This window comes from Macrobrachium nipponense, chromosome 13 (assembly GCF_015104395.2).
Source record: "Macrobrachium nipponense isolate FS-2020 chromosome 13, ASM1510439v2, whole genome shotgun sequence".
Lineage (NCBI taxonomy): Eukaryota > Metazoa > Arthropoda > Malacostraca > Decapoda > Palaemonidae > Macrobrachium > Macrobrachium nipponense.
The window spans coordinates 45,713,383-45,740,876 of NC_087206.1; the positions used below are offsets into that span (position 1 = coordinate 45,713,383).

The 27,494-nt window shown below is 46.8% G+C and overlaps 1 protein-coding gene across 1 annotated transcript in view; it reads left to right on the forward strand.

The window, feature by feature from the left end:
* The window catches only part of LOC135225778 (F-box/LRR-repeat protein fbxl-1-like), a gene marked incomplete in the record, with an annotated part of 240,007 nt that overhangs the window by 27,477 nt on the left and 185,036 nt on the right, over positions 1-27,494 (forward strand). Inside the window, 1 exon segment of the mRNA XM_064265244.1 lies at positions 11,497-11,679. Within this exon segment, the coding sequence (XP_064121314.1) occupies positions 11,512-11,679 (168 nt within the window).

Below are 27,494 nucleotides of genomic sequence, written 5' to 3' on the forward strand. Positions count from 1 at the left end.
GGGGACCTTCGGGTCCTACCTGGCGTAAGCCCAGTCATTGAGCAGGAATCCTGCCCTTTCCTCGATTTCTACGGGAATCGAGAGGACCACCAACTGCTGATCGTCTGACGAATTCAAGGGGGGTTTTCGCAGAGTGCTTAAGATTCTGCAGGATTTCTAGCACTCGCAGTGTTCGAGTTTTTATTTCTCTTAACACTTAAGCGAAACCTCGGTCCAAGGGGAGCTAGACGAGAATTCCCGATAATTTTACCTCGAATTCGAGAACACCGCCATATGCTTGAATTCCTGGATTAGTTTCTGTCATGTAAGTGGGTTGGCCCCCATTGACAAGATCCTAAACATTCTGTCATGTAAGTGGGTAAGCCCCCATTGACAAGATCTAGAAGTCTTTGTCAGGTAAGTGGGCTAGTCCCTATTGACAAAGATCCTAATAAGGTTCTGTCACGTAAACAGGGAAGCCCCCATTGACAAGATCCAGAAGGACTCTCAGTCATAGGTCACTACCTCGCTGAGGCTCTTCGGGCAAAGCAGACTCATAGACAGTGTCCATGAAGTCTTCTGCCCAATTAGATAAGAAGCTTGAACTGTCCTCTTCGGTTCTCGGTTCACACTTGGAGCTTTCCATCGGGAAAGACTTCTCCTTTATTCTCTTGACTAAGAGAACGAAGGCAGTTGATCTCCAATCCTTACTCTCTTCCTCGTCGAGAAAAGAATGTGGGATGGAGGTCGTTGTACAGATACCTACTATTTACTGTGTATATTACCTTCGCGACATGATTCTGTTAAGCAGTTGAATTGTTCAGGGTGTACACGCATACCGTAGTTAGCTCTACGGATGGTGACCGAGAGGACTAGTATTCTAATTGAACTGCAAATCGGGGCTCCCTGCAACCTTCCAGGAGTTTCCAGTTTCGCTTTTAGATAATTAAGGTATTGTTACGACAACACCAACTCAGCTTCCGTATTTACTGAAATCCGTTTCGCTTAAATTTATTTGCTTGAACGTTTCTTTCTGCCCGATGGTTCTAGCAAAACGTATTCCTTCGTTGAATGGAATAGCTGGCAACTCAGGTTGAAGAGTGCGAGACGGCTAACATTGTATAAGACTGCTGTCTCTGTAATAGCAGCTCAGTACCAGCTGGCTCTCTGGGATGCGCGGTTGGTTAAGTCTCTCTCTCCTGCATGATTGACTGACTAACCGCATCTCTGGCCAACAATCACGGACTTAGGTCTCTGATTAATAGGGATTCTCGCATGCATGAATGAACATCGCCTTCGCTTTGCGAGAATTTTTTCAACAGAGATCTCTCTTAGACTTTTTCTTTTCTGTTTACCGCACTGTAACAGAATTCTGTACTAGTCTACCGCTGCATAGCACTACGATAATGAGTAATGTTTTTTCTCCAGACATCTGAGCGTATTTTTATAAATATCTCGTATTTGTAGGTGTGCAATTGTTCCTGGTTCACCACGATTTAACAGATGTGTAGGAAGTCAGCGCCTATTCCCCGGTTTGGCAGCTCTGCTTCCAAAGGTTCAGCCCATGAGAAGCAGTTATGCAGGCAGTTCTTCCCGAGGTTTTTTTGTTTCTGGAAAACGCCCCGCTTTCATAGACCTCGTCTTCTCATCGGAAAGTAATGAAATAGCGGTTAGCATTTTCAGTCATTGATTAGCACGGGTGTAGATTCTGAAGAATCTTTCTCTCGATTCGGCTGTGAAGAAGTAGGTTGTTTCTCTGTCCTCCTTCTTCTTCTTTGCCGCCTAGTGTTGTTTCTCCTTGGCTGAGATTCAACTACTATGAGGATATCTTGCCCTCAGGAACTTCGGTCTCTAAAATGCATAGACTTTCGCCTGCTGGGCACATGCCCTACAGAATCGTCAACTTGCCGTCCAGCATCGGTGACAAACGAATATGCGTTTTTATAGTCTTTCGGTATAGCCCTTCAAGGCGAAGGTCACATGTCTTTCCCCTCTTCAAGATCTTTGAAGAGGTCATCAGGAAGTTTGCGGCGTCAGAAGCGACGAGGATGACGTTGATCGCCCCGCTTTGGCCTGTGAAGGAATGGTTCACAGAGGTCATGACCTTCTTAGTAGACTTCCCGAGGACGCTACCTTTGAGAGTTGACCTACTCAGACAGCCCCATTTCGAGAGGTACCACAAAAACCTCCCCGCTCTGAGTCTGACTACGTTCAGACTATTGAAAAGTTGGCCAGAGCGAGAGTTTTTTCAAGACCAGTGGCAAGGGCTATTGCCAATGCAAGGAGAGCTTCCTCTCTTGCGGTGTACCAATCGAAGTGGGCCGCTTTCAGGAGTTGGTGTAGGAAGAAGGGCATTTCCTCAACCACGACGTCTGTGAATCAGATAGCCGACTTCCTCCTTTATCTAAGGAAAGAAGAAAAGCTGGCAGTCCCAACAATAAAAGGATATAGGAGTATGTTGTCAGCAGTCTTTAGACACAGAGGTCTGGACCTAGCAAACAACAACAAGGACCTTCACGATCTCTTAAGGTCTTTTGAAACCACTAAGGTGGCTCAGCCAAAGCTGCCTTCCTGGAACTTGGACGTGGTCTTGAAGTTCCTGATGTCCAGTCCGTTCGAACCTCTTCATTCTGCAGTTTTGAAGGATGTGACCAGAAAGGCTGTTTTCCTAACTGCTCTGGCGACGGTGAAGAGAGTTAGCGAAGTTCAAGCCATCAGCAAACATATAGGCTTGGACGAGCGCGTTTATTGTCCGAGGTGGACAAGGCGCGGGCCTCCAACTTGGCGCAAAGCGCCAGATGCGGACAGACCGGACAGGCAAGGATGTCCGATCTGGACATCGCCAGCCAGCCGCGAAGCTCCAGCCAGGCTCGAAGCTCCAGCCAGGGGGGAGGCTCCAGGTGCCAAAAGCGCCAGCCAGGAGCCAGGCTCCAGCCAGGCACCAGAAGCGCCAGCTGGGCACCAGGCGCCAGCCAAGAGTGATGCGCCAGCCAGGCACGAAGCGCCAACCAGGCGCCAGGCTTCATCCAGAAGAGATCCATATCAAAGAACGCCCTGGCCTTCTTTGAGACAAATGTGATCTCCAAAGCACAGGATAAGTGCCTTGATGATTCCTTCAAACAGCTGAGAATTAAAGCGCATGAAGTGCGAGCTTTTGCGAATTCTTGTTTTGTACATGAACTTCCCTGCCAGATATATACTTAGCTATAGTCTCCGACGTTCCGACAGAATTTCAAATCTCGCGGCACACGCGACAGGTAGGTCAGGTGGTCTACCTTACCCGCCGCTGGGTGGCGGGCGTATGAACCAATCTATCTCTCCAGCCAGATTTTTTTCTGTCGCTGAAGCGATAACAACTGTTGTCGTTTCTTCCGATATATTCTTCATTTCTCGCTTGCCTGGAGATTGATTTGAACATTTTGGTGACGTATTCGCTCTATGTTGGCTTGGCATACGCTGATTGTGGACCGTTATTGACTTTGCGCTGGATTTTTCCTGTAGAATGTCGATTTTGATTCTGTTTCCAAAAACTCCGGTTTTTGTTTAGAGTATGTGTGACCGATGGATGTAAGGTGAGGTTACCGAAAGCTGCGGTGGACCCTCACACTTTCTGTGTTAAATGTAGGGGAATGAATGTTCGTTTGAGTAACCCGTGTCAAGTTAGTGTGAGGTTTTGAACGAAGATGAATATAAGGCTCTTTCTTCTTATATTAGGAAACTTGAAAGGGATAGGGTACGTAAAGCTTCTTCAAGGAGCTCGAGCAGGTCGAGAATGAGTTGAGAATGAAACTAACATTAATGTAGTTTTAGAACCTTCCTCCCAGGTCTCAGCTCCTGCTCCCCGCCCCCACCGAAGCCGTAGATTCGTCTTCGAGGCGGCGGCCTCAAAAGCTTCCTTGTGTTCTAAGGAAGACAAGAATCTTCGTACTGAGCAAGGTAAGAGTGTCAGTGATGATATAAGTGCAGTGTACCCAGTGATGTGGAGGGTGCGTCTGACCGGCTCCTTAGTGCCTCCAGCCTAGACCTCTTCCAGACTCCCATTTCCAGTGGAGGAGGAAAGTCGAAAGCCGCAGGAGGGCTAGGGAGAGCCCCCACCGGTTCAGGCGTCCCCTCGGCAGATCCTGAAGTTCGCTCCCAGGCTGCCTTGGATCGTAAGAAGAAGAATATTCTTCGCCAGTGTTTTTCGTCATCCTCTCTCCTTCGCCGAAGCGTGGGTGGAGCTCTAAGGAGGCGTCACGCCCGTTGAAGAGGGCTGCGGAGGCTCCCTTCAGTACGTTAGCGTCCAGCCCAGAAGACTTTTCTGATGTAGCTTCCTTGCAAGCAAAGAAGCCTAGGAGATCAGGTGATCGCCCTCCTTCTCCCGCGCCTCGCGCTGAGCTTGCTTCGGAAGAAGATCCTGGGGACTCTCCTTCCTCGAGTACTAGCGGGCCTACAAGCTCAGATCACAGCCTTGGCGGACTCCTTGGCATCGAGATCGCGTAGAAGGAAGGATTTGTCTCTCCCGATCAAGAGATCGAGACGCGTTCGTCGGAAGAGCGCTCTCCTTGTAATCGGCGTTCTCCTTCTTTTGAGGATTCTTCTACTCATCGTAACATTTCACGAGAGGAACACCACTCCCGCTCGGAGGTGTCGAGACGCCATTCGACGGATAGGGCGCTCCTTGGATTATGAAGATATTTCCTCAAATCGATTCCCTGCCTCGGGGTTATGACGCTCAGCCCCTTCTGTTTCTCCTTCTTTCTAGAGTTCGTGCAAGAAGAGAGAGTCGCTCAGGTCATAGAAGACTTGGTTTCGTCGTCTCCGTCTCTTCTTTATTCTCGCTCGTCTTCTCAGAGAACCTAGGAATGCCCTTCTGAAAGTAGGCGCTTACTTCTCCTTCCGACTACTGTAGTCGGGCGTCGGATAACGTGACTGGTAGGCGCTCATCGCACGGAGTTCGCTCCTCCCCTGTAAGACATCAAGAGTCTAGTAGGAGCCCTGTCCTGCGTAAGCGTCATTCGTTTAGTAGCTGTTCTCCTGGAGAAAGACACCTTGATTCTCGTTTGCTTCGTTCTCCTAGTAGGCGCTCTTCGTTCTCGAGACTCCCTACTCCTGATCGGTCTCCTCTTGCTAGAAGTCAAGAACGCCTCAAGCGTGATTCTGTTAGGCGCTCGGAGCCTTACAGACGTTCTCCCCTTGGTAAGGACCAAGATCTCGCAGAACGCCCTGTTTCGTTTTAAGCGCTCGGAGCGTAGCAGAGCCGCTCTCCGCTTCGTAGGCATCAAGAGCCTCTAAAGCGCCCTGCTCCTGAGGCGCCCTATTTTTAGCAACGTTTCGCCGCTTGGTATAGGGACCCGCCAGGATTAACCTCACTAAGCGCCCCTGGACCTAATAAAGGCAATGCGTCGGCCGGCCGCCCCTAATAAGCCAGCTCTCCTCTTACGATCGGCGCGACAGGATCTTAGCAGGCGCTCTCCCTCTCGTAGTTTCCCTAGGGATAGACGTGGTCTTTCTAGAGAATGCGAGTTAGACAAGAATTTTCGGATAAGCGCCCTTCTTTTACAACTCGTCGTTCTCCTGTACGCCTTTCTACTTTGGAATCTTCTCCTCATTCAAGACGTTTGTCTCCTTCATCGCACTGTACCCCAGCTAGGAAAATCATCTAATGGATTCTCATAAGGATCCTCATCCCCGTTCTCCTCCTCAAGAAGACCAGGAAGCCTCTAGGAGGAAGAAACTAATACATCGGCAACAGTTTCTTCGTACAAGAAGCTCACAGAACTTCTCCTTCAGGAGTTCGGAGAGTCTTTGAGCCCTACTGCTCCTCCATTCTCCACACTCGTTGTTCTCCACAGCGAAAGCAACGAAAGGATCTTCGTGTGTGAGAATGAAGCCGACTCTTTCTATGAAGAAAGCGCTCAAGAGTTTCGGTTCAGGATGCGTACTAAAGAGGAAGCGGGGAAACACTGTGTGCCTTCCCTCCGTCGAAGCTTTCAGGAAGGACAGGATTTTGGTATGAGACAGGAGAACCCTTGGGACTGGGCCTTCCGTCTTCAGCTGACGCAGATTTTTCGCACTAGTAGACGCCACTAGAAGATCAGCTTTGAATTCGGCCAGAACGTGGGCAATGAATGAAAATGGATCACATTCTAAAAGGCATTTTAGAGTCTTGGAAGTTTTCAACTTTCTCGATTGGTCCCTCGGAGTCCTAGCCAAGAAACTCAAGGACCGGACACGTTTTCTCCGGAGGATTTGAATTGTGTCTTATCCTGTATGGATAAATCGGTGAGAGATGGGGCCAGCGAAATAGCTTCACTGTTTGGAGCAGGGGTCTTGAAGAAAAGATCAGTATTTTGCTCATTTTTAACAAAATCGGTCTCACATGCTCAGAGATCGTCTTTGCTTTTTGCCCCTCTCTCTACACAGCTGTTTCCTAAACACCTGGTTCAAGACATTTCGAAGGCTCTCTCTGCAAAGCTACGCAGGACCTTCTAGCACAGTCTGCAACGGAAGCCGCGCCCTACCTTCCCAGACTAAGACAAAGAAAGCTAAGCCGACCTCTCAGGAAACCCTTTCGAGGGGCATCTACCTCTAGATCCTCTTCGTTCAGAGGTCGGAAACCAAAGAGAAGAGGGAGGACTTTTACGAAGTCAATCAAACCTCCCAAGTAAGACTCAAGTCCTTCAGACAACTGTAGGCGCCAGGCTTTTACAGTTTGCAGAAGTCTGGGCCCAGAAAGACGCAGATGCCTGGACCCTGTCAATTTTGAGGAAGGGCTATCTAATCCCGTTCTTTTCGAGGCCTCCCTTGACGAATACCCCGAGGGAGTTGACGGCCAGATACAGGGACCCCATCATGAATCAAGCCCTCCGACTAGCGGTAGACCAGATGCTGGAAAAGGAGGCGATCGAACTAGTGGCAGATCATCTTTCGGCAGGCTTTTTACAACCGCCTGTTCCTAGTTCCAAAATCCTCAGGGGGATGGAGACCGGTGTTGGATGTAAGCGCCCTGAACTTCTTCGTCGAAAGAAGTAGTTCACGTGGAGACCACTGCCTCGGTGTTAGCAGCACTCCGTCCAGGGGACTGGATGGTGTCCTTGGACTTACAGGACGCTTACTTCCACGTACCAATCCATCCTTCCTCGAGGAAGTTTCTAAGATTCATGATGGGGGGGGGAAGAATCTTCCAATTCAGGGCCCTGTGTTTTGGCCTCTCCACGGCCCCCCAAGTCTTTACGGCCATCATGAGGAATGTGGCACAATGGCTTCACCTGGAAGGGGTGAGGATTTCGCTCTATCTCGACGATTGGCTTATAAGGGCCAATTCCAGAGATCGTTGTCTGAAGGACTTGAAGAAAACCCTGGATTTGACTTATTCCTTAGGACTTCTGGTCAATCTGCAGAAGTCAAGTCTGATTCCCGCTCAAGAGTGCGTTTATCTGGGGATCCAGATGAACTCTCTGAGTTTTCGGGCTTTTTCCGTCACAGGAGAGGATAGCCCGGGGACTCGAAAAAGTAACAACCTTCTTTAGGGAAAGAAGTATGCACAGTGAGGGAGTGGATGAGTCTGCTGGGGACGCTCTCCTCACTGGAGCAATTTGTTTCCCTAGAAGGTTGCACCTGAGACCGCTCCAATTCTTTCTTCATCGGAATTGGAGTCGTCCTTCTCAGGATTTGAAGTTCTCCCTGTCAATTACTCTTCAAATCAAGAAGGAGTTAGCATGGTGGGCGGATCCCGACAAGTTCTCGCAGGGACTGCCTCTTCAATCCCAGAAACCCAGCCTGGTGTTGTTCTCCGATGCGTCGGAAACAGGTTGGGGGGCGACTCTGGGAACCAAGGAGGTGTCAGGAACCTGGATGGGGGACCAGTCTTCCTGGCACATCAACAGGAAAGAACTAATAGCCGTGTGGCTTGCTCTGAAGGAGTTCGAGTCAGATGTGACAGGAGCAGTTGTGCAAATAAACTCGGACAACACCACGGCTCTGGCATACATCAGGAAACAGGGGGGGACGCATTCCTTCTCTCTGTACGAAACAGCAAGAGATCTTCTTCTGTGGACAGAAGAAAGGGGATAAAACTTCTCACCAGATTCGTACAAGGGAGAAAGGAATGTAAGGGCAGATCTCCTACAGGAAAGATCAGGTCCTTCCCACAGAGTGGACTCTGCACCAAGATGTTTGCCAGAGCCTTTGGAAGTTGTGGGGCAGGCCTCTCTTAGACCTGTTTGCAACTGCAAAGAACAAAAGACTGGATCTGTATTGCTCTCCCATCTCGGATCCAGGAGCAATAGGGATAGACGCCCTCCTACTCGATTGGAAGGACTCGATGTATACGCGTTTCCCCCCTTCAAGATTCTGGGGTTGACTTTAAAAAAGTTCGCAGAGTCAGATTCCGCAGGATGACTTTGATAGCTCCCTTTTGGCCAGCACAAGATTGGTTCACAGAGGTGCTGGAATGGCTAGTGGATTTTCCAAGATCGCTTCCTCTAAGGAGCGATCTACTCAGACAGCCCCACTTCGACAGTACCACAAAAAACCTCCCCGCTCTCAGTCTGACTGGCTTCAGACTGTCCAGAAACTGGTCAGAGCGAAAGGCTTTTCGTCAGCAGCTGCTAAGGCAATCGCTAGAGCGAGAAGGTCTTCCACATTACGAGTGTACCAATCGAAGTGGGATGTCTTCAGAAGATGGTGCAAGAGGAATAACGTTTCCTCTTCCAGTAACCTCTGTGAATCAAATTGCAGACTTCTTTTTATTCTTAAGACAAGAATGTGGCTTAGTCGTTTCGACGATTAAAGGCTATCGTAGTATGTTTGGCGAATGTCTTCAGGCACAGGGGCCTCAACTTATCGGAAGATAAGGACCTACAGGACCTTATTAGGTCGTTTAATAACAACGAAAATGCAGTATCCTCAAGACACCTAGCTGGAATTTGGATGTAGTCCTTCAATTCCTTGGGTCCCTCTAGGTTTGAACCCCCTAATTCAGCCTCATTCAGAGACCTTACCAGGAAGACTGTTTTTGTTTTTTGATGGCTCTAGCTTCCGCCAGAAGAGTGAGTGAGCTTCAGGCGATTGATGGTAATGTGGTTTTAAGGAGGACTCTCTCATTTGCTCTTTCCTTCCTGGTTTTCTTGCAAAGAATGAATAACCCATCAAGTCCATGGCCCAAGAACTTCGAGATTCGTGGGTTATCTTCTTTGGTAGGAGAAGAACCCGAGAGAACTCTTTGCCCAGTGAGAATGGTGAAATACTACCTTAGAAGAAAAGAGCAACTGAAAGCCAACCGAGAGTCCTGTGGTGTTCAGTAAAAGAGCCTACTCGTCCATTGTCGAAGAACGCATTGTCCTTCTTCTTGAGAAGCCTCATCAAAGAAGCACACGGATCCTGCAGAGAAGAACATCTTAGGCTTCTTAAAGTAAACAGTGAAAGCACACGAAGTCAAGAGCCATAGCAACTTCTCTTGCTTTCAACAAGAATATGTCCGTGCGAAATCTGATGGAGACAACATTCTGGAGATGTCAGTCAGTGTTCGCGAACCACTACTTACGTGATGTGAGAATCACTTACGAAAAATGCTTCGCCTTGGGCCCGTACGTATCTGCGGATTCAGTGCTGGGGCAGGGAGCTGGAACTCATCCTGTTTAGTAGTATAAATTTTTCCCCCGTGTATTTGTTGTTGTTGGTTGCTTAAAAGAGGATGCATGAAGGCATCTCTTTAGGTCGTAATACTAATCTTTAGTAGTTTGGTTAGGTGTCTGATGAGTGTGGCTCCTTGCAGTAGTAGTGGTTAGGACCTGTTAAGATAGGGACGAACTCCCCTTTAACAGGATCCGACTTGGATTCTACCACACAAAGGGATCACATATCCCAGTGGTAGATCCGAGAGTCTTTCAGCATCAGGTCACGTCCTAGCTGTAGCTCTCCAGGCAACGCAGACTCAGAGATAATATCAATGAAGTCTTCTGCCTGAACAGGTAAGAAACCAAGGTTATTTATATCCTACAACATCAGTTGTTTCTTATCTCTCCTTATTACTTTAGCTGTCTCTTACCCTCCACCAAGGGTGCCAATCAGCTAAGTATATATCTGGCAGGGAAGTTCATGTACAAAATGATATTGTTAAACTACAATAAAGTTTTGTACATACTTACCTGGCAAGATAATACGTCTAATGGCCCACCCAGCCTCCCCTCAGGAGACAGGTGAAAGAGAAAAAATCTGGCTGGAGAGATAGATTGGTTCATACGCCCGCCACCCAGCGGCGGGTAAGGTAGACCACCTGACCTACCTGTCGCGTGTGCCGCGAGATTTGAAATTCTGTCGGAACGTCGGAGACTCTAGCTAAGTATATATCTGCCAGGTAAGTATGTACAAAACTTTATTGTAGTTTAACAATATCATTCTTTCCATAAGAATATGTCAATAAAGGACATATTAGCTGTCACATATGGGAGATGCAACTCTGGTGTTGACTTCCCATTACCCGAAGGATGTCAAGATAACCTACGAGAGATCCTTCTCTCTTGGTTTATACGTGTCTGCGGATACGTTGCTGGGATAGGGAGCCGATACTGATCCTTAACTAGTGAGTTAAATTTTTTTTAACGTCGGGTTTATAGGGTTGTTTGAAAGGAGTTTGGGGATAACTCTTATCAATTTAAGTACTAACCCTCGTGTTAGGATCTGGTGATCGGGATCGGTGTTGTGCTCCTTAATTTTGCCACTAGGCAAGGTGTGTTGTCATGTAAGTGGATAAGACCCCATTGACAAATGCCATCAGGCTCTGTCGAGTAAGTGATAAGACCCCATCGACAGACCCACAAGAACTCTTAGGCCATAGGTCACATCCTCGCTGAGGCTCTTGAGGCGAAGCAGACTCCTAAGTAGTAGCTATGAAGTCTTCCGCCTAAACAGGTAGGAACCAAGGTTTTTTATATATTACCTACAACGTATGTTGTTTACCTGTCTATTCAGTAATTAGCTGTCTCTTACCCTCCGCCAAAGGTGCCAATCAGCTAAGTATATATCTGACAGGGAAGTTGAATGTACAAAAATGATATTGTTATGATACAATAAAGTTTTATACATACTTACTTGGCAGATATATACAATTAAATGGCCCACCCAGCCTCCCCTCAGGAGACAGGTGGAAGAGAAAATCTGATTAGAAAACGGGAATGGTTCCTATTCCTGCCACCAAGCGGCAGGGCGGTAGATCACCTGACCTACCTGTAGCGTGTGCCGCGAAATTCGAATTTCTGTCGGGGACGACGGAGTCTATAGCTAAGTATATATCTGCCAGGTAAGTATGTACAAAACTTTATTGTATCATAACAATATAATTTTTCTACTTTTTAGTGAACAATTGAAAAACAACAGTCCATTCCCAAAATAAGTGGTACACTGTTCAGTAGGCATAGCCCATGCCTCTTCCTTGCTTATGCTGATGGTAATTTTAGTGCTGTATTCTTGTTATTTATTTCAGCATGAGGTATATTTTATTGCAATTATAATTACTGTTGTTTATTTTTATTCTAGGAAGATTAATTCAGAATGGCAACATACCACTTTGTGGAGAGCTGTCAACGAAAAAGTGGAGGACGACGTGGAAGAGGAGGAGGAAGATATTATGGAGCCATGGGTAAAACGCAAGATTGCAAAACGATATCAGAGGATCGAATAGAACCTTTGAAAGTATACGTTGGAAATTTGAGAGCATCGGTAAGTGTTATAATATAGTTAGGACCTTATGAATTCTGTTTGCAGTTTGTTAAATGTTAATTAATTTTGTTCATGAAACTTACCCAGCAGATATATATATAGCTGTATTTCTCCGAAGTCCGACAGAATTTCAAAACTCCCGGCACACGCAGTGGTCGGCCAGGTGGTTAGTACCCATTCCCGCCGCTGGGAGGCGGGAGTCAGGAACCATTCCCATTTTCTATCAGATTTTTTCTGTCGCCGGTGCTGATAACAACTGTTTTCAGTACCTCCGTAAAGGATTTTCGAAACTTCTTTGTTACTTAAGTATTCCGTTTGTCTTTTGGTTATTGAACGTGGATCGTGACTAGGCATATGCTGATAGTGGATTGGATTTTGAATTTGGTTTGGTTTTTTCTTTAACTAAGATGTCTGGGACTAGTTCAACTAGCACCAGTGTGTGTTGTATGGAAGGTTGTAAGGTGAGGCTACCGAAAGGTTCGGTAGACCCACACACAGTATGCACGAATTGTAGAGACCATTTGTGTGCAATAGATGACCAATGTAAGGAGTGTGAATGTCTGTCTGATTCAGGTTGGAGGGCTTATGAATCCTATGTGCGAAAATTGGAGCGCGATAGGATAAGGAGGTCTTCCTCCAGGAGTGTATCAGTCAGTAGAAGTAAGGGTAGTAAGGTTTCTCCTACTATTCCTTCAGTAGTTTGTGCAACACCTAAATCTGTTGTGCCTTCGGGCCCTGAAAAATCTGTGGAGGTCAATGCCCTATCTACGATTCTAGAGTCATTACGGAATCTAGAATCTAAAGTGCTCGCTTTGGAGGGTAAAAGCATTGTTAGTGAAGTGAAGTGCAGTGAAAGTGCCCCCAGTGTTGTGGAGGGGGCGTCAGATCGGCCCTATAATGCCTCTAGGCCTGGACCTCTGTCGAACTCCCAGGACCAGGGAGACGGACATGTCGAAAGCCGAAGGAGGGTTACGGGGAACCCCCACCGATCTGGCGTCCCTTCGGCAGATCCTGTCGACGATCTCCAGGCTGCCAAAGAGCGCGCTCATGCGCGTATCCTCCGCGAGTGCTTTTCGTCTTCGGAGGCGCCCTACCCGCAAAGGAGTTGGAGCTTTGGGGGACACTCGCGTCCTCTGAAAAGAACTAAGACGTCAGATGTCGCGCAGGCGGCCATCGTCAGTAGTTTCTCAGAGGAGGACGCGGAACGTCCTTTCGCTCCTTCTGCTTTACGGGCTGCGCCTTTTTATGTGGACTACTCTCCACCGCAAAAGAGAGCAAAGACGCAAGTTGTCGCACAGGCGGCCAGCGTTTTTGGTCTCAGGGAGGAGGACGCTTCACGTCCTTTCTCTTCTGCGGCTTTGCGGTCTTCACCAGAGAGTTTTGCGGCATTGACGCCACAAAAGAGAACCAGGACGTCATCCGACGATGACGCCTTTGAGCGCCCCAGTCGCTCCAAGAAGAGAACTGAGTCGGTCCATGTGAGAAGGAATAGGGCTTCCCCTCGCCCCTCGCCTTCTCACAGGATCAGCTTTTCACCTGAAAAGGAATCGTCTCCAACAAAAAGAGTCATCCGTTTGATGCAACATCAACTTGCTTCGTTGCTGGCTGAGAGAGAGGTAGAACCGCGTCGTAGAAGAAAAGATGATAAATTGCCGATCAAAAGATCTAAGCGGTCTCCCACTTCTTCGGATCGCTCTTCTCTTTCACCAGTTTCTACGCCCCCTAGATTTCGTGCATCTCACCTGCAGTTGGGTAAAGAGCGCGAGGAACTTCCCCCGAAAGATTCGTATATCGAGAGGAAGAAAACTCGCCTTACTCTTCGAAGCGTTCCCCTCTCTTCTCATAGGGGCTCGCTTTATCCGAAAATTGACGTTCTTTCTGCTGCGAAACTAGGCGGTTTGCAAGCTGAGAATCAGGATATGGACTCTAAGCTGGACGCTTATATAGACGCCAAGCGTGGCGCTCAGCGGAGAGCTAAGCGTGACGCTCCGTCGGACGTCAAGCGTGACGCTCGGCTGGACGTCGAGCGTGACGCTCGGCTGGACGCCAGGTGTGGCGCTCGGATGGAAGCCGAGTGTGACAAGTTTATGAACACCCGTACAGTTGTTATGAATGACGCTTTGTTAGACACTCATCAGGTCTCACAACGTGATATTTGTCCGGACGCTTGCCTACACTCTAACATTTGTAGAGACTCCCATCGAGAGATTGTTCAGGAAACAAGCACTTCTATTCCTGAACCTATGGATACTAATATGCAGAATGCACCTGGTACGTCACAGCAGTGCTCTTCATCAAAGATTGGACCGAAAGGACTTCTACCACCTTCTTTGGGAGGCCCCTCGGCCGCTCCTACAGAAGAAGGAGGATTGAGTAGTATTTCAGAAGAAACAGACGAGGATCAACGTTCTACGTCAGCTTCTTCTGATTATCAAGTATTAGTTCGCTTGCTTCAGGCTTCTTTTGGAGACGAATTCCAACCCGCAGCTCCTCGCTCTCCTCAGTTTTCATTGTCGAAAACCAGCAAGACTCCTGGATTTGTTAAGATGATGAAGTCTCTTTCAACTAAAAGAGCTTTCAAAAAGGTTCAAGATTGGATGGAGTTGAGAAAAGCGCAGGGAAAGTCTTCTTTTGCCCAGCCTTCTTCAAGACTATGCGGCAAGGCAGGCATTTGGTACGATACAGGCAAAGATGTCGGTTTAAGAGCTCCCGCATCTGCGCAAGGTGATTTTTCCAGTCTAGTCGACGCACCAAGGAGGTTTCTCCTTTCATCAGCAAAAGTAGCGTGGACTCCTGCTGAAATGGACCACCATCTTAAAGGCCTTTTTCGGACAATAGAAGTGTTCAATTTCTTGGACTGGTGCTTGGGACTGCTAGACACAAAGGCTCGTAGTCAAGATTCAATTAGCCTGTGGGAGCTATCCAGTGTTCTTGCGTGTATGGATAAGGCCGTCAGAGATGGTTCAGAGGAATTGGCTTCGCATTTTTGTGCAGGGCTCTTAAAAAAGAGAGCTCTCTACTGCAAATTCACTGCGAAGTCAGTATCTCCAGCACAGAGGGCAGATTTGCTTTTCGCCCCTCTCTCGAACCATCTCTTTCCCCAGGCTATGATTAAAGATGTAGCCGGCAGTCTGCAAGAAAAAGCTACTCAGGACCTCTTAGCGCAATCTTCTAGACGTCCTGTAGTTCCTTCGACTTCTGCAAAAACACAGTTTTCCAAGAAAATAAAGCCCTTTCGAGGTGGGGCTTCCTCGAGACTTCCTCCTCGAGGAAGAGGCCTTTCCAGAGGTAGAGCCCCGCCTAAACCCAGAGGTAGGAAATGAGAATGTAGTCCTTCAGACACCAGTAGGAGCCAGGCTTCAGTTATTTGCAAAAGCCTGGAGAAAGATAGAGGCGGACACCTGGTCGCTCAATGTCATCGACCGAAGATACAAAATACCTTTCTTGAAGCCGCCTCTGCTGTGCACAACGCCCAGGGATCTATCACCTTCGTACCAGCGGGAAAAACAACAGATCTTGTTCGATCTACTCGAACAAATGCTCGAGAAGAAGGCAATAGAACAGGTAGACGACCTTCAATCCCCGGGTTTCTACAACAGGTTATTCCTGGTACCGAAACAGTCGGGAGGTTGGAGGCCAGTTTTAGATGTGAGCAGTCTAAATCTTTTTATAGAGAGACAGAGGTTCAAGATGGAGACACCTCAGTCAGTGCTTGGGGCCTTAAGACAAGGCGATTGGATGGTGTCATTAGACCTTCAAGATGCATATTTCCACGTCGCGATTCATCCCCAATCGAGGAAGTATCTGCGTATTGTCATGAAGGGAAGAGTTTTCCAATTCAGAGCTCTTTGCTTAGGATTGAGTACGGCACCAGTGATCTTCACAATTTGAATGAAGAATGTGGCGAGGTGGCTTCATCTTGCAAACGTCAGGATCTCTCTATATCTAGACGACTGGCTCATTCGAGCATCATCGAAAGAAAAGTGTCTGAAGGACCTTCAATCAACCTTAACTCTAGCGAAGTCCCTGGGACTTCTGGTGAATTTTGAAAAGTCACAACTGATCCCCACACAGTCCATCGTGTATCTGGGGATTCAGATGGATTCAGTGGCTTTTCGAGCTTTTCCGTCCCAGGGACGTCAACAACAAGGATTAGACAAAATATCAGTCTTCTTAAGGAAAGAATCATGCTCGGTGAGGGAATGGATGAGTCTGCTGGGGACCATTTCCTCGCTGGAGAAGTTTGTTTCCTTGGGGAGACTACATCTCAGACCTCTCCAGTTTTTCCTGAAGGAGAATTGGAAGGACAAAGAAAACTTAGATGCAATTTTAAGAATTCCGAGAGAAGTAAAGGATCACCTAAAGTGGTGGCTCGATCCTTTAAAACTTTCGGAAGGAGTATCCCTCAAACTTCAGAGCCCCGACCTAGTGTTGTTCTCCGACGCATCCACCACGGGGTGGGGAGCTACACTAGGGGGGGAAGAAGTGTCAGGCACCTGGAGAGGGGAACAGGTGTACTGGCACATAAATCTCAAAGAACTAGCGGCCATATACTTGGCTCTACAATTTTTCGAAGACAAAGTCTCACACAAGATAGTTCAGATAAATTCGGACAACACCACAGCTCTGGCATACATAAAAAAAACAAGGAGGGACTCACTCTCGATCATTGTTCAACCTAGCGAGAGAGATCTTGTTGTGGGCGAAAACGCAAAACGTAACGATTCTGACGAGATTCGTTGCAGGCGTGGAGAACGTCCATGCGGATCTCCTCAGTCGGCAAGGTCAACTGCTGCCGACCGAGTGGATTCTACATCAGGAGGTGTGCCAAGAGCTGTGGAAGTTGTGGGGATGTCCTCTAGTAGACGTCTTTGCGACATCAAGAACAAAGAGGCTTCCGCTGTACTGCTCCCCGGTGCTCGACCCGGGAGCAATAGCAATACGTGTAGATGCCCTTCTCTGGGACTGTACAGGGATGGATCTGTACGCCTTTCCCCCGTTCAAGATCCTGGGAGAAGTGATGAGAAAATTTGCGACTTCAGAAGGGACGAGAATGACGTTAATCGCCCCTTACTGGCCGACAATAGAATGGTTCACAGAGGTCATGTCCTTCGTAGTAGACTTCCCGAGGACACTGCCTTCGAGGACAGATCTACTCAAACAGCCCCACTTCGAGAGGTACCACAAAAACCTCCCCGCTCTGAGTCTGACTGCATTCAGACTATCAAAAAGTTGGCCAGAGCGAGAGGTTTTTCAAGACCTGTGGCAAGAGCTATTGCCAATGCAAGAAGGGCTTCCACTCTTGCAGTGTACCAATCAAAGCGGGCTACATTTAGGAGTTGTTGCAGAAGGAAGGGCATTTCCTCTACCACGACCTCTGTGAGCCAAATAGCGGACTTTTTATTTTACCTGAAGAACGACTTGAAGCTTGCGGTCTCGACAATCAAAAGCTACAGAAGTGTGCTATCTGTAGTCTTTAGACATAGAGGAATTGATATGGCAAATGACAAAGATATTCACGATCTATTAAGGTCTTTCGAGACTACAAAGATTCCTCAACCTAAATTACCGTTTTGGAATTTGGACGTAGTCCTTAAATTCCTAATGTCCAGTCGGTTTGAGCCGCTTCAAAATGCATCGTTAAGAGATCTTACTAAGAAAACTGTTTTCCTAACCGCTCTGGCGACGGCGAAGAGGGTTAGCGAAATTCAAGCTTTTAGCAAGCATATTGGATTTAAGGGGCATAATGCAGTCTGCTCATTAAGCCCAACGTTTCTAGCTAAAAATGAGAATCCTTCCAACCCTTGGCCCAAAAGTTTTGAGATTAAGGGTATGGCGGAAATCATTGGACGAGAGCCAGAGAGAGTCCTGTGTCCTGTCAGGGCTCTAAAGTTTGTTCATGAAACTTACCTGACAGATATATATATAGCTGTATTTTCTGAAGTCCGACAGAATTTAAAAATTCGCGGCACACGCAGTGGGCGGCCAGGTGGTAGTACCCATTCCCGCCGTGGGAGGCGGATATCAGGAACTATTCCCATTTTCTATTCATATTTTTTCTGTCGCCAGTCGGTAAACAACTGTTTACAGACCTCCGCCTAGGATTTTGTTTAAAACTTCATTAGCCGCTTAAGTATCCTAATTATTCTTTCGATTATTAATGGATTTGTGGCTAGGCATACGCTATCGTAAATTTTTTCATTGCATTTGATGTCTGAAGCTAGTTAGCCTAGTTTCAGACTTTGTTGTCTGCATGGTAAGGTGAGGCTACCGGAACTTTCGGTAGACACTCGCTTAGTATTTATGACGTTTACATGTTTTCTTTGCATAAGTTCAATGAATTAGTGTAATGTGTGACTGATTACGGAAGAAGGAGGATTCATGTACGCATTTTAGAGCGTGTTAGAATCAGGAGTTTTCCTCCACATTATCTTGATAAAACTATAGAAAGGTAAACAGAAGTTAGAAATAATGAACCTTCTAACCTCCTGTAGATTTTATTTTGCCTAACCCTGTGGTATGGCTTACGGGCCTAGAAGAAGTGTCTGCTAGAGGATTACATCAAGTAATCTTAGGCTAAAGTGCTCGCTCTCCAATCAGTGTTGTGAAGTGTAGTGCCCCTTGTGTTGTGGAGGGGGCGTCAGATCGGCCCCAATAATGCCTCTAGGCCTGGACCTCTGTCGGACTCCCAGGGACTCTGGGAGCATGTCAATGTCGAGCCGCAGAGTAACGGGGGCTCATTATCCTCCCCACCGATCTGGCGTCCCTTCGGCAGAACCTGTTGACGCTTCCCAGGCTGCTAAAAGCATCCGGTGCACGTGGCACAGCAATCTTGAAGGATGCTTCTCGTCCTCCGAGGCGTCCTCCCCGTGCAAGGGTTGGAGCTCTCGGAAGGACTCGCGCCCTCTAAGAAGCTTTAGAGAAAAGGACGCTTCACGTCCTCTCTCTCGTTAGGAGGGAAACTTCAGATCGGCCCCATAACGCCTCTAGGCCTAGACCTCTGTCGGACTCCCAGGAAACCAGGGAGAGGGCATGTCAAAAGCCGAAGGAAGGTTACGGGTTTTTCATGCTGAACTGGCTTCCTTTCGGCAGGTCCTGTTGTCGCTTCCCAGGCTGCCGAAGATCGAGCACGTGCACGAATCTTGAAGGATTGCTTCTCGTCCTCCGAGGCGTCCTCCCCACACAGGGGTTGGAGCTCTCGGAAGGACTCGCGCCCCCTAAAGAAGCTTTAGAGAAGAGGACGCTTCACGTCCTCTCTCTCTCGTCACGAGAGGATGAAAGAGTCCTGTGCCCTGTTAGGGCTCTCGAGTTATATTTACATAAACGAAGGAAGTAAGAGGTCTTCGGGTAATGTATGGTGCTCAGGGAGAGACCACATTTACCCTTTTCGAAGAATGCACTGGCTCTTTTCCTAAGGGAAATATTAAGGAGGCTCATTCATCTTGCCAGAAGAGTGATTTGAGCCTCCTGCGAGTGAACGCTCATGAAGTTAGAGCTGTTTCAACCTCGCTAGCATTCCAAAAGGATTTGGTAATCAAGGACATTCTAGATTCCACCTTTGGAGGAGTAAATCAGTATTCGTCTCCTCTCTAATGGCGCTCCGTATACGTTATGTAAACGTTCGCTTTTCTTCGAAAAAGCAAGCTGATAAGTTTGACGTCCGGCAAGCTGCTTTGCACAGTCAAACAACTTATGTCTCTGGTTCGGCATAAGAAGGACAATTTAGACGTGAAGAAGCTTTTGGAGGTGCTCGACGTCCTATAGTGGAGACATTCTCCAGGACGCTCGGCAAGCACCTTGCGAGGGTGTCTTTTTGGACGCTCGGGCGTTCCTTTGCTAGTGCGTTTCTGGAGATGGTCTTTGCATTACTAAGACGCAAGTTGTCGCACAGGAGCGGCCACTGTCTTTGTAAGAAGGTGATGAAGGTCTTTAAGGCCCGTCTTGAAGACGAAAGCCATACGTCTTCCTTTAGTGTTCACACACTTCAGGAGCAGCGTGCGGCTCTCCATGGAGACTCGCATGAGGACGTCCCTTGAAAATATTCAACGTCATATGCAAAAGCGGTTCGTCGTAACATTGAGATGTTGGAAAGGTCGCTCGCCAGGACGCCTCTTGGCGGGCCTTGCATGCATCAGGGCGCTCAACGAGTTCCTCTCTGAAAACGTCGTTCAGAAGACTTGGTGTTCTCTGCTCAGACACGCTCGTAGCTAAGCAGGCACGTTTTGAGGACGCTCAGCAGGACGCTTTTGAGGACGCTCGGCAGGACGCTCAGCAGGACGCTTTGAGGACGCTCAGCAGGACGCTTATGAGGACGCTTTTGTGGACATTCGCCAGGTACGCTTCGGTGGAAGCTCGGCAGGACGCTTTGCGAGAGTAAAGGCGTCTTATTTGCTGTTCACGACCTTTCTTAGGACGCTTGACGCTTTATAAACGCTCGTCAAGACGAGGTTTTTTCAGGACTCTCCACAGGACATTCCTTTACAAAAAAGGATTCGGAGTTAGCGGAGAAAACATACCCGAATTTTTTTTCTTTCGATCCCTCTTTCCGCTTCATCGTTTTCTCTGAGAATCGGGAAGATTATATACTCGGATTCCTGGGTGACTTTCGGTCATGTTAAAGGGTTTCCCCCCTATTAGCAAAGTGCTAATAGTTTTGTCAAGTAAGGACGTTTTCCCCATTGTCAAGATATTAAACGTTTTTGTCATTTAAGTGGGGGACCCTCATAAATGGGTAGTTCTCATTGACATAGATTTTAACGTTTTTATCGTTTAAGCGGATAAACTCGTTAACAAATTTCGGAAGAGCTCTCATTCATTTCAGAGGCTCATCCGGGGAGTAAGAAAAGACTTTGTAGACTAGATCCATGAATGCTCAGAGGGAAGTCTTATTGAATCCCCAATCAATAAGAACATTGAACGTCCTTTTCGATCCTCGGTTCTCTCTTGATGATCTCTATTCGAATATTACTCCCTTTTCTTGGAAAAGAGTCTTGGTAAAGAGTCAAGGAGTTCTTTAAAAAGCCTCATCATTAGAGCGTGGACATCGTTTTCCTTTCTTTCTCTCTTCCTCGTCGAGGAAAGATGTAGTAGAGAATTCGATGTTCAAATTACTACAATACTTACGTAGTTTATCTTTGCGTCATTTTGCTAACGCATGGGTCAAGTCATATACGCATATCGTATTTACCTCTGCGGATAGAAGCCGAAAGAACTGTTGTTCTAATGTATTTATTTGACACTCCCTTCAACCTTCCAAGAGTTTTCGGAGTAAGAACAACTCTGCAGGTATGTTACGACAACACCGACTCAGCTTCTGTTTTAGCGAATTCTGTTTCGTTTAAATAGGCCTGCTTGAGAGTTTCCTTTTTGCTCGATAATATCATACCTATTCCTTCGTAAAGGGAGTAGCTGGCAACTCAGGCAGTTAGTATTCTGTTCACCATTGAAGCTTTCCTTCGAGGAAGACTTCTCCTTCACTCTCTTTGATAGAGATCAAAGGTGGTCGATCTCCAATCCTTATTTTGTTTTCTTGAAGGAAAGAATTTAGGATGGAGATCGTTGTTCAGAATCCTATAAATATACTACGTATATTAACCTCGCGACATGATTCTACTAAGCAGTTGAATTGTCCGAGGGGTAGGCGCATTTCCTAGTTATTCTACAGATTGCGACTTAGACGAGAAGTATTCTAATTGAACTGCAACTCTGGTTGCCTGCAACCTCCCAGGAGTTTGTTTCAATTTTATATACTTATGGTTTTGTCACGACAACACCCATTTCAACTTTTTATATATTTTTACCGAAATTCGTTTCGCCTAAAATAATTGCTCGAGCATCTTTTATGCTCGGTGGTTCTAGCCGAACGCATTCCTTTGTGGAATATGGATTACCTGGCAACTCGGGATAAGACGAGTCAGCGGGAGCTCAAGCTCAGCTACTGCGTATTGAACTGCCTGATAGCAGCTCAGTATCAGCTGGGCCTCCGAGATGCACGGTTGGTTATGTCTCTCTCTCTCTCCTGCTTTGATTGACTACCGAACCGTATCTCTGCCCAACAATCATGACTTAGGTCTCTGATTAACGGGGTTTCTCGCAATTATGAAGGACCATCTACTGCTGTGACGATAGATTCCATCGCCTTCGATATTGCGGAGAATTTTCAACAGAGATATCTCTTAGACTCTTCATCTTTCTGTTTAACGCACGGTAACAGAAGTCTGTAACAAGTCTCCCGCTGCATCACACTGCGATAATGCGAATGATTTTGCAGACATCTGGGTTTGTCTTTAAAATATCTCATATTCGTAGGTGTACAATTGTTCATTGTTCAACCCGAATTAACAGATATGTCAAAAGACATCGCCTACTCTCCGACCTGACAGCTCTGCTTCCAAATGTTCAGCCCATGAGAAGCAGTTCTTCAGGCAGCTTTCCCCTGTGTTTTCATTACTGAAGAACGCCCCGCTTTCATTGCAACTATGACTTCTCACCGGACAGCAATGAAATAGCGGTTAGCGTTTTCAGTCATTTGTAGGCACAGGTTCAGAATCTGAGAATCCTTCTCTCGATTTGTCTGTGAAGACGTAAGTTGCATTCAATATCTACCTTCGTCTTCAACGGTACAGAGCGATAAGATCTTCAAGATTAATGGCAGCCTCTTGGCCAAGGCAAAGCAGTGCTGCCTATTTTCAGTGTTCAATCGGAGGAGGCCGTTTCTGGAGATAGTGAGGGAAATGACTGTTCCTCCACCTCGACCTCTGTGAAGTTCCTTATGGTTCTATCTTTCCGTCTGAAAGTATGAGATAAGCTAGAAGTCCTAACTATTGTAGAATATGCAAATATGTTGTTGACGGCCTCTAGGCTCAGAGATTCGGTTCTGTCAAAAACAACAAAGCTTCACGATCTTTGAGGTCTGTGGAGATCTTAAAATTCTCTGGATCAAAGGTTCCGGCATGGAACTTAGACGTAGTCTGAGTTTCTGATGCCAAAAGCAATTCGAACCTATCCTTTCTGCGAACTTAATACACGTGACCAGAAAGGCTAATATTGTAACCGCTCTAGCCACGACAAAGAGGGTTAGTGAGGTTTAGCCATCATCAGAGGTTTTGGCTTTAAAGGACATAATGCGGTCTGTCCTCTAAGCATTCCGTTCTTGATAAGAACGAAAACCTGTCTAACCCTTGACCCGAAGGCTTGGAGACCAAGGGTATGGCACAAATTATTGGACAAGGGCATTAGAGAGTCCTGTGCCCTGTAGGGTCTCTCAAGTTTTATCTTGATAAAACTATAGAAAGTAATCAAGGTCAACGGACAATCTGCGGTATTCCGTAAAAAGACCAGACTGGTTCATGTCCAAAAACACCCTGGCTGGCATTATAGCCAAGGAGTCTTTTAAGAGGTCTCATTCATTGTGTTTGCATAAGGATTTGAGATTTTTTCTTAATATGAATGCTCAAGAGGTGAGGGCGCGGCCTCGGAAGCATTTAACAGAGCATGACACTCAGTACTCCTGAGTGCCACGCTTTAGCGAAGGAACTCTGTGTTTTGCTTCACACTCCCGACAATCTGCGGTGTTCCGTTAAAAAGACCAGACTGGTTCATGTCCAAGAACACCCTGGCTTATAGACCAAGGAGTTCTTTTAAGAGTCTCATTCATTATGTTTGCATAAAGATTTGAGATTTTTTCTTAATATGAATGCTCAAGAGGTGAGGGCGCGGCCTCGGAAGCATTTCAACAGAGCGTGACACTCAGTAACATCCATGATGTGCCACGCTTTAGCGAAGCAACTCTGTGTTCGCTTCACCACTCCCGACGGGATGTGAAGACGACATTTCAGATCCGTAAGTCGCTAGGACCCATTACATATTCGTAGATATATTATTGGGGGCAGGAAGCAACACGAATCCTATCCTATAGAAAAGGGATAGGTGCTTTTAAACTTTGAAGGGTTGGTCGCTTGAGGCGCGTTCCTTTTCTTTAGCCTAGAAGTTATGGAACTAACTTTGATAGGTTAGGTCAGGTGGTGGTTTTAGCTTCATTGCTCTCAGAAGTATGGTCATATGGTCTAGTCACATTGTGGTCACGCCCCCGTTGATAGATCATTTAGAGCGCACCAGCATTACAGGTCTCTACCTCGCTGGCAACTCTAGTAACGCAGAAGCAGATTTTGGTGACAGTAATCACGAAGTCGGCTATGCTAACAGGTGAGGAACTAAAGATGTAATACATCTACTTAATTTAAGTTTCCCAAAAAATCCTATTCTTGTCTCTTCCCACCATCCGAAGGTGGGATTCAGCTATATATATATCTGTCAGTAAGGTTTCATGAACAAAATGTTATTGTTCTAAATACAATTAAGTTTGTTCATGAAACGTTACCTGTCAGATACATATATAGCTGTATTTTTCCGAATCCGACAGAAATTTAAAAAACACTTACGACACACGCAGTGGGAGTCAGGTGGTTAGTACCCATTCCCGCCGCTGGGAGGCGGGTATCAGGAATCATTCCCATTTTCTATTCATAATTTTTCTGTCGCCGGTGCTGAAAACACCTGTTTTTCAGTACCTCCGTCTTAGGATTTTGGAAACTTCATTGCCGCTAAGTATCCTAATTGTCTTTTGATTTATTCACTTGGATTTGTGGCTAGGCATACGCTATCTTAAATTGATTTGAATTTGATTCATTTTTGCATAAAATATCTGAATCTAGTTAGGCTAGTTTGTTTCAGACGGGGTTGTCTGCAAAGATAGGGTTGTGGCTACCGAAAGCTTCGGTAGATTCGCACTTGGTATGTACGAGGGGTATGGGTCTTGCTTCTTTGTTGAGATTTGTCATGTAAGGAGGGTGAGACTTTGTCTATTCCGTAAGGAAGAACGTCATGATTTCGTTATGTACGCAATTAATCAGTAAACATGTCTAATTCCGTAAGGAAGACGTGATGATTCGTATGTACGCAATTAATCAGTACAACAAAAGTCTAATTCCGTTAAAGGAATACTTATATTCGTATGTACGCAAATTAATCCAAAAAAAGTTCCAGGGTAGTTAACCTGCTACCTTTTCCTTTAGACTTTATTTGGAAATACTGTAGTATGGCCTACGGGCTATGTATATGTCTACGAGAGGTGCTCGCTCTCCTTCATTGCTGTGAGTGCTACTTCTGTAAATGGTTACTCCTAACCCTGGCAGTGTTGCCTTCGGGCCCTAAGCAGTGTCTGTAGAGAAATTGCCCTTTCTCTGATACTCCTTCGATTCGTAACTTAGAATCGAAAGTGCTTGCTTTAGAGAGTAAAAGTGAAGTGCAGAAGTGCAGTGATACCCCTTGTGTAGTGGAGGGGGGTGCGTCAGATCGGCCTCGTTTCGCCTCTAGGCCGGGCCTTATTGCTTGACTCCCAGAACGAGGGAGAGAGCATGTCGAAAGCCTCCGAAGGAGGGTTACGAGGAACCCCCACCGATCTGGCGTGCTTCGGCAGTTTCTGATGAAAATCCCCAGGACTGCCTAAGTGCGTGCACGTGCACGAATCCTGAAGGATTGCTTTCTCGTCCTCCGAAGCGTCCTCCCCGCGCAGGGGTTGGAGCTTTCGGATGGACTCGCGCCCTCTAAAATAGAAGCTTTATAGAAGAGGACGCTTCACGTCCTCTCTCTCTCTCTCTCGTTATGCGTTTCAGTGAGAAGTAAGAAGGCGAACGTCGCCTGAATCGTGTCCGTCTTTCCACCGAGAAATACGTCAAAGAAGTCATAGTAGCAGTAAGCTTTTGAGAGCGGACGCCCAAGCCAGGGGCGCGCGGGTGCACGCCAAGCGCGCGCCAGTGGGACGCTGAGCTGCGCAGTGGACGCCGAGCGCGCTCCAATGGACGCCGAGCGCGCTCCAGTGGACGCCGAGCGCGCTCCAGTGGACGCCGAGCGCGCTCCAATGGCCGCGAGCGCGCTCCAGTGGACGCCGAGCGTGCACCAGCGCACGCCAGGTGTGTCGCCTGGCTGAACGTTTCTGTTGAACTCTTCAAGCTCTTGTTTTCAGATTTGGGCTTAAAGAATTTTTACCTCTACTTACTTCGATGATACCTTCTACCTCACCTGCAAAGAATGTGAAGTAGGCAGTGCTTCGGAGTAAGCTTAAAGTGAACAGACAACTTCTTCTTCGAAACCCAGCAAGACGTCGGGTTTCGTGAATTCAAGAGGTCTCTGTCAATTAATATTGCTTTTCGCATAGGTGGATGGAGTTAAGGAAAGCTCAAGGGAAGTTCTCGTTTGCTCTACCGCAAGCTTTGCCATTCTGCCAATAAATTTAAGTTGCCACTACCGCAGTCAAGACTTTGCGATAACGGCAGTACTAGGGTTATAAAGGCTCGATGTCCTGCCACGTCAGGACTCTCGGCAACGTTCAGTAGGATTCTGGCAAAGGCACTCATCAAAGTACGCTCTTCAGGAAAGCGCAAGGACAGGGACTGCCTTTGCCATACTGCCAATAAATTTTAAGCTTTAGCAGGCATTAGTTGTGATACGGGAGAGGAAGCTGGTTGGAGAGTTTCTTCCTCTTCCCAGGATATTTTGCCAGCTTTTTAGCCCATCTGAAAGGGCTTTTCAGATGATAGATTTGGTAGTCCTAGTCGGGACTACGCTGCCGAATTGAACATCGTCGTTCTACCTGACGTAAGCCCAGTCTCTTAACAGGATTCTTGCCCCTTCCTCGTTTGACGGGAATCGGAAGAAAATAAAAATGCTCGACTTCCTGGATTACGTTTTAATCAATTCAGTGACTTTCCCCATTGACCAATATACTATCGTTTTGTCAAGTAAGTGGGTATCCCCTCATTGACAAAATATCTCTTTGTCCCGTAAATGGGTTGTAGTTTCTCATTGACAAACATCTCATTAACTTGATATTGCGTAAGCGAATAAGCTGATTAGTTGGACAAGATTCGGAAGAGATCTCATTCGTCATTCGCAGACTCGTACAAGAAATAGACTTGTAGACTACGTCAATGAACGCTTATGTCCAATAACATAAGAAGCTTGAGCTGACTGCTTCGATTCTCCTAAGTTTTGTTCATGAAACTTGCCTGTCAGATATGTATGTAGCTGTATTTCCGAATTCAGCTATATATGTCTGCCAGGTAGGTATGAACAAACTTTATTGTGATATAATTTCATATTTTGCCTTGCGTTATTTTATTTCTGGTTGGTTCAAGTCTTATACGCTTGCTGTAGTTTACCTCTTCGGATGGCAACCGAGAGGTCTATGGTCCATTTTAAGGACATTTAATCGTAACTCCCTGCAGCCTTCCAGGAGTTTCCGATTTATCTTTTACGTTGTATGGTAGTGTTCTGACGACACAAAGCATCTGTATATTTAGCGTTTTCTGTTTCGCTTAAATATACCAGCTTGAGAGTCTCTTTATGCTAAAAATTAACGGACCTTTTTCTTCATAGAATAGGGTAGCTGGCAACCCAGGCATAAAGTTAAGAGACGACGATGACGGACGATCGTAAGTGCTGCTGTCACTGTCCTCTGACTCCTCTCCTCCAGACTCCAGTCCAAACGAGCCAGTACCAACTCGTTCGCTGTCATGCGCTGTAGGTTAAGTCTCTCTCTCCTGCGGGATTGACTGACTAACCGTATCTCTGTGCTGGCAGTTACGTCTCTCTCTCTCCTGCGGGATTGACTGACGAACTGTATCTCTGCCCTACAATCACGGACTTTAGCCTAAGATTGAGGGGATTTCTTACATGAATGAATAAACATTGCATTCGTTTGGCCTTAATATGTTCTACAGAGATATCTTACTTCCTTTCGGTGCTCGTTACGCACG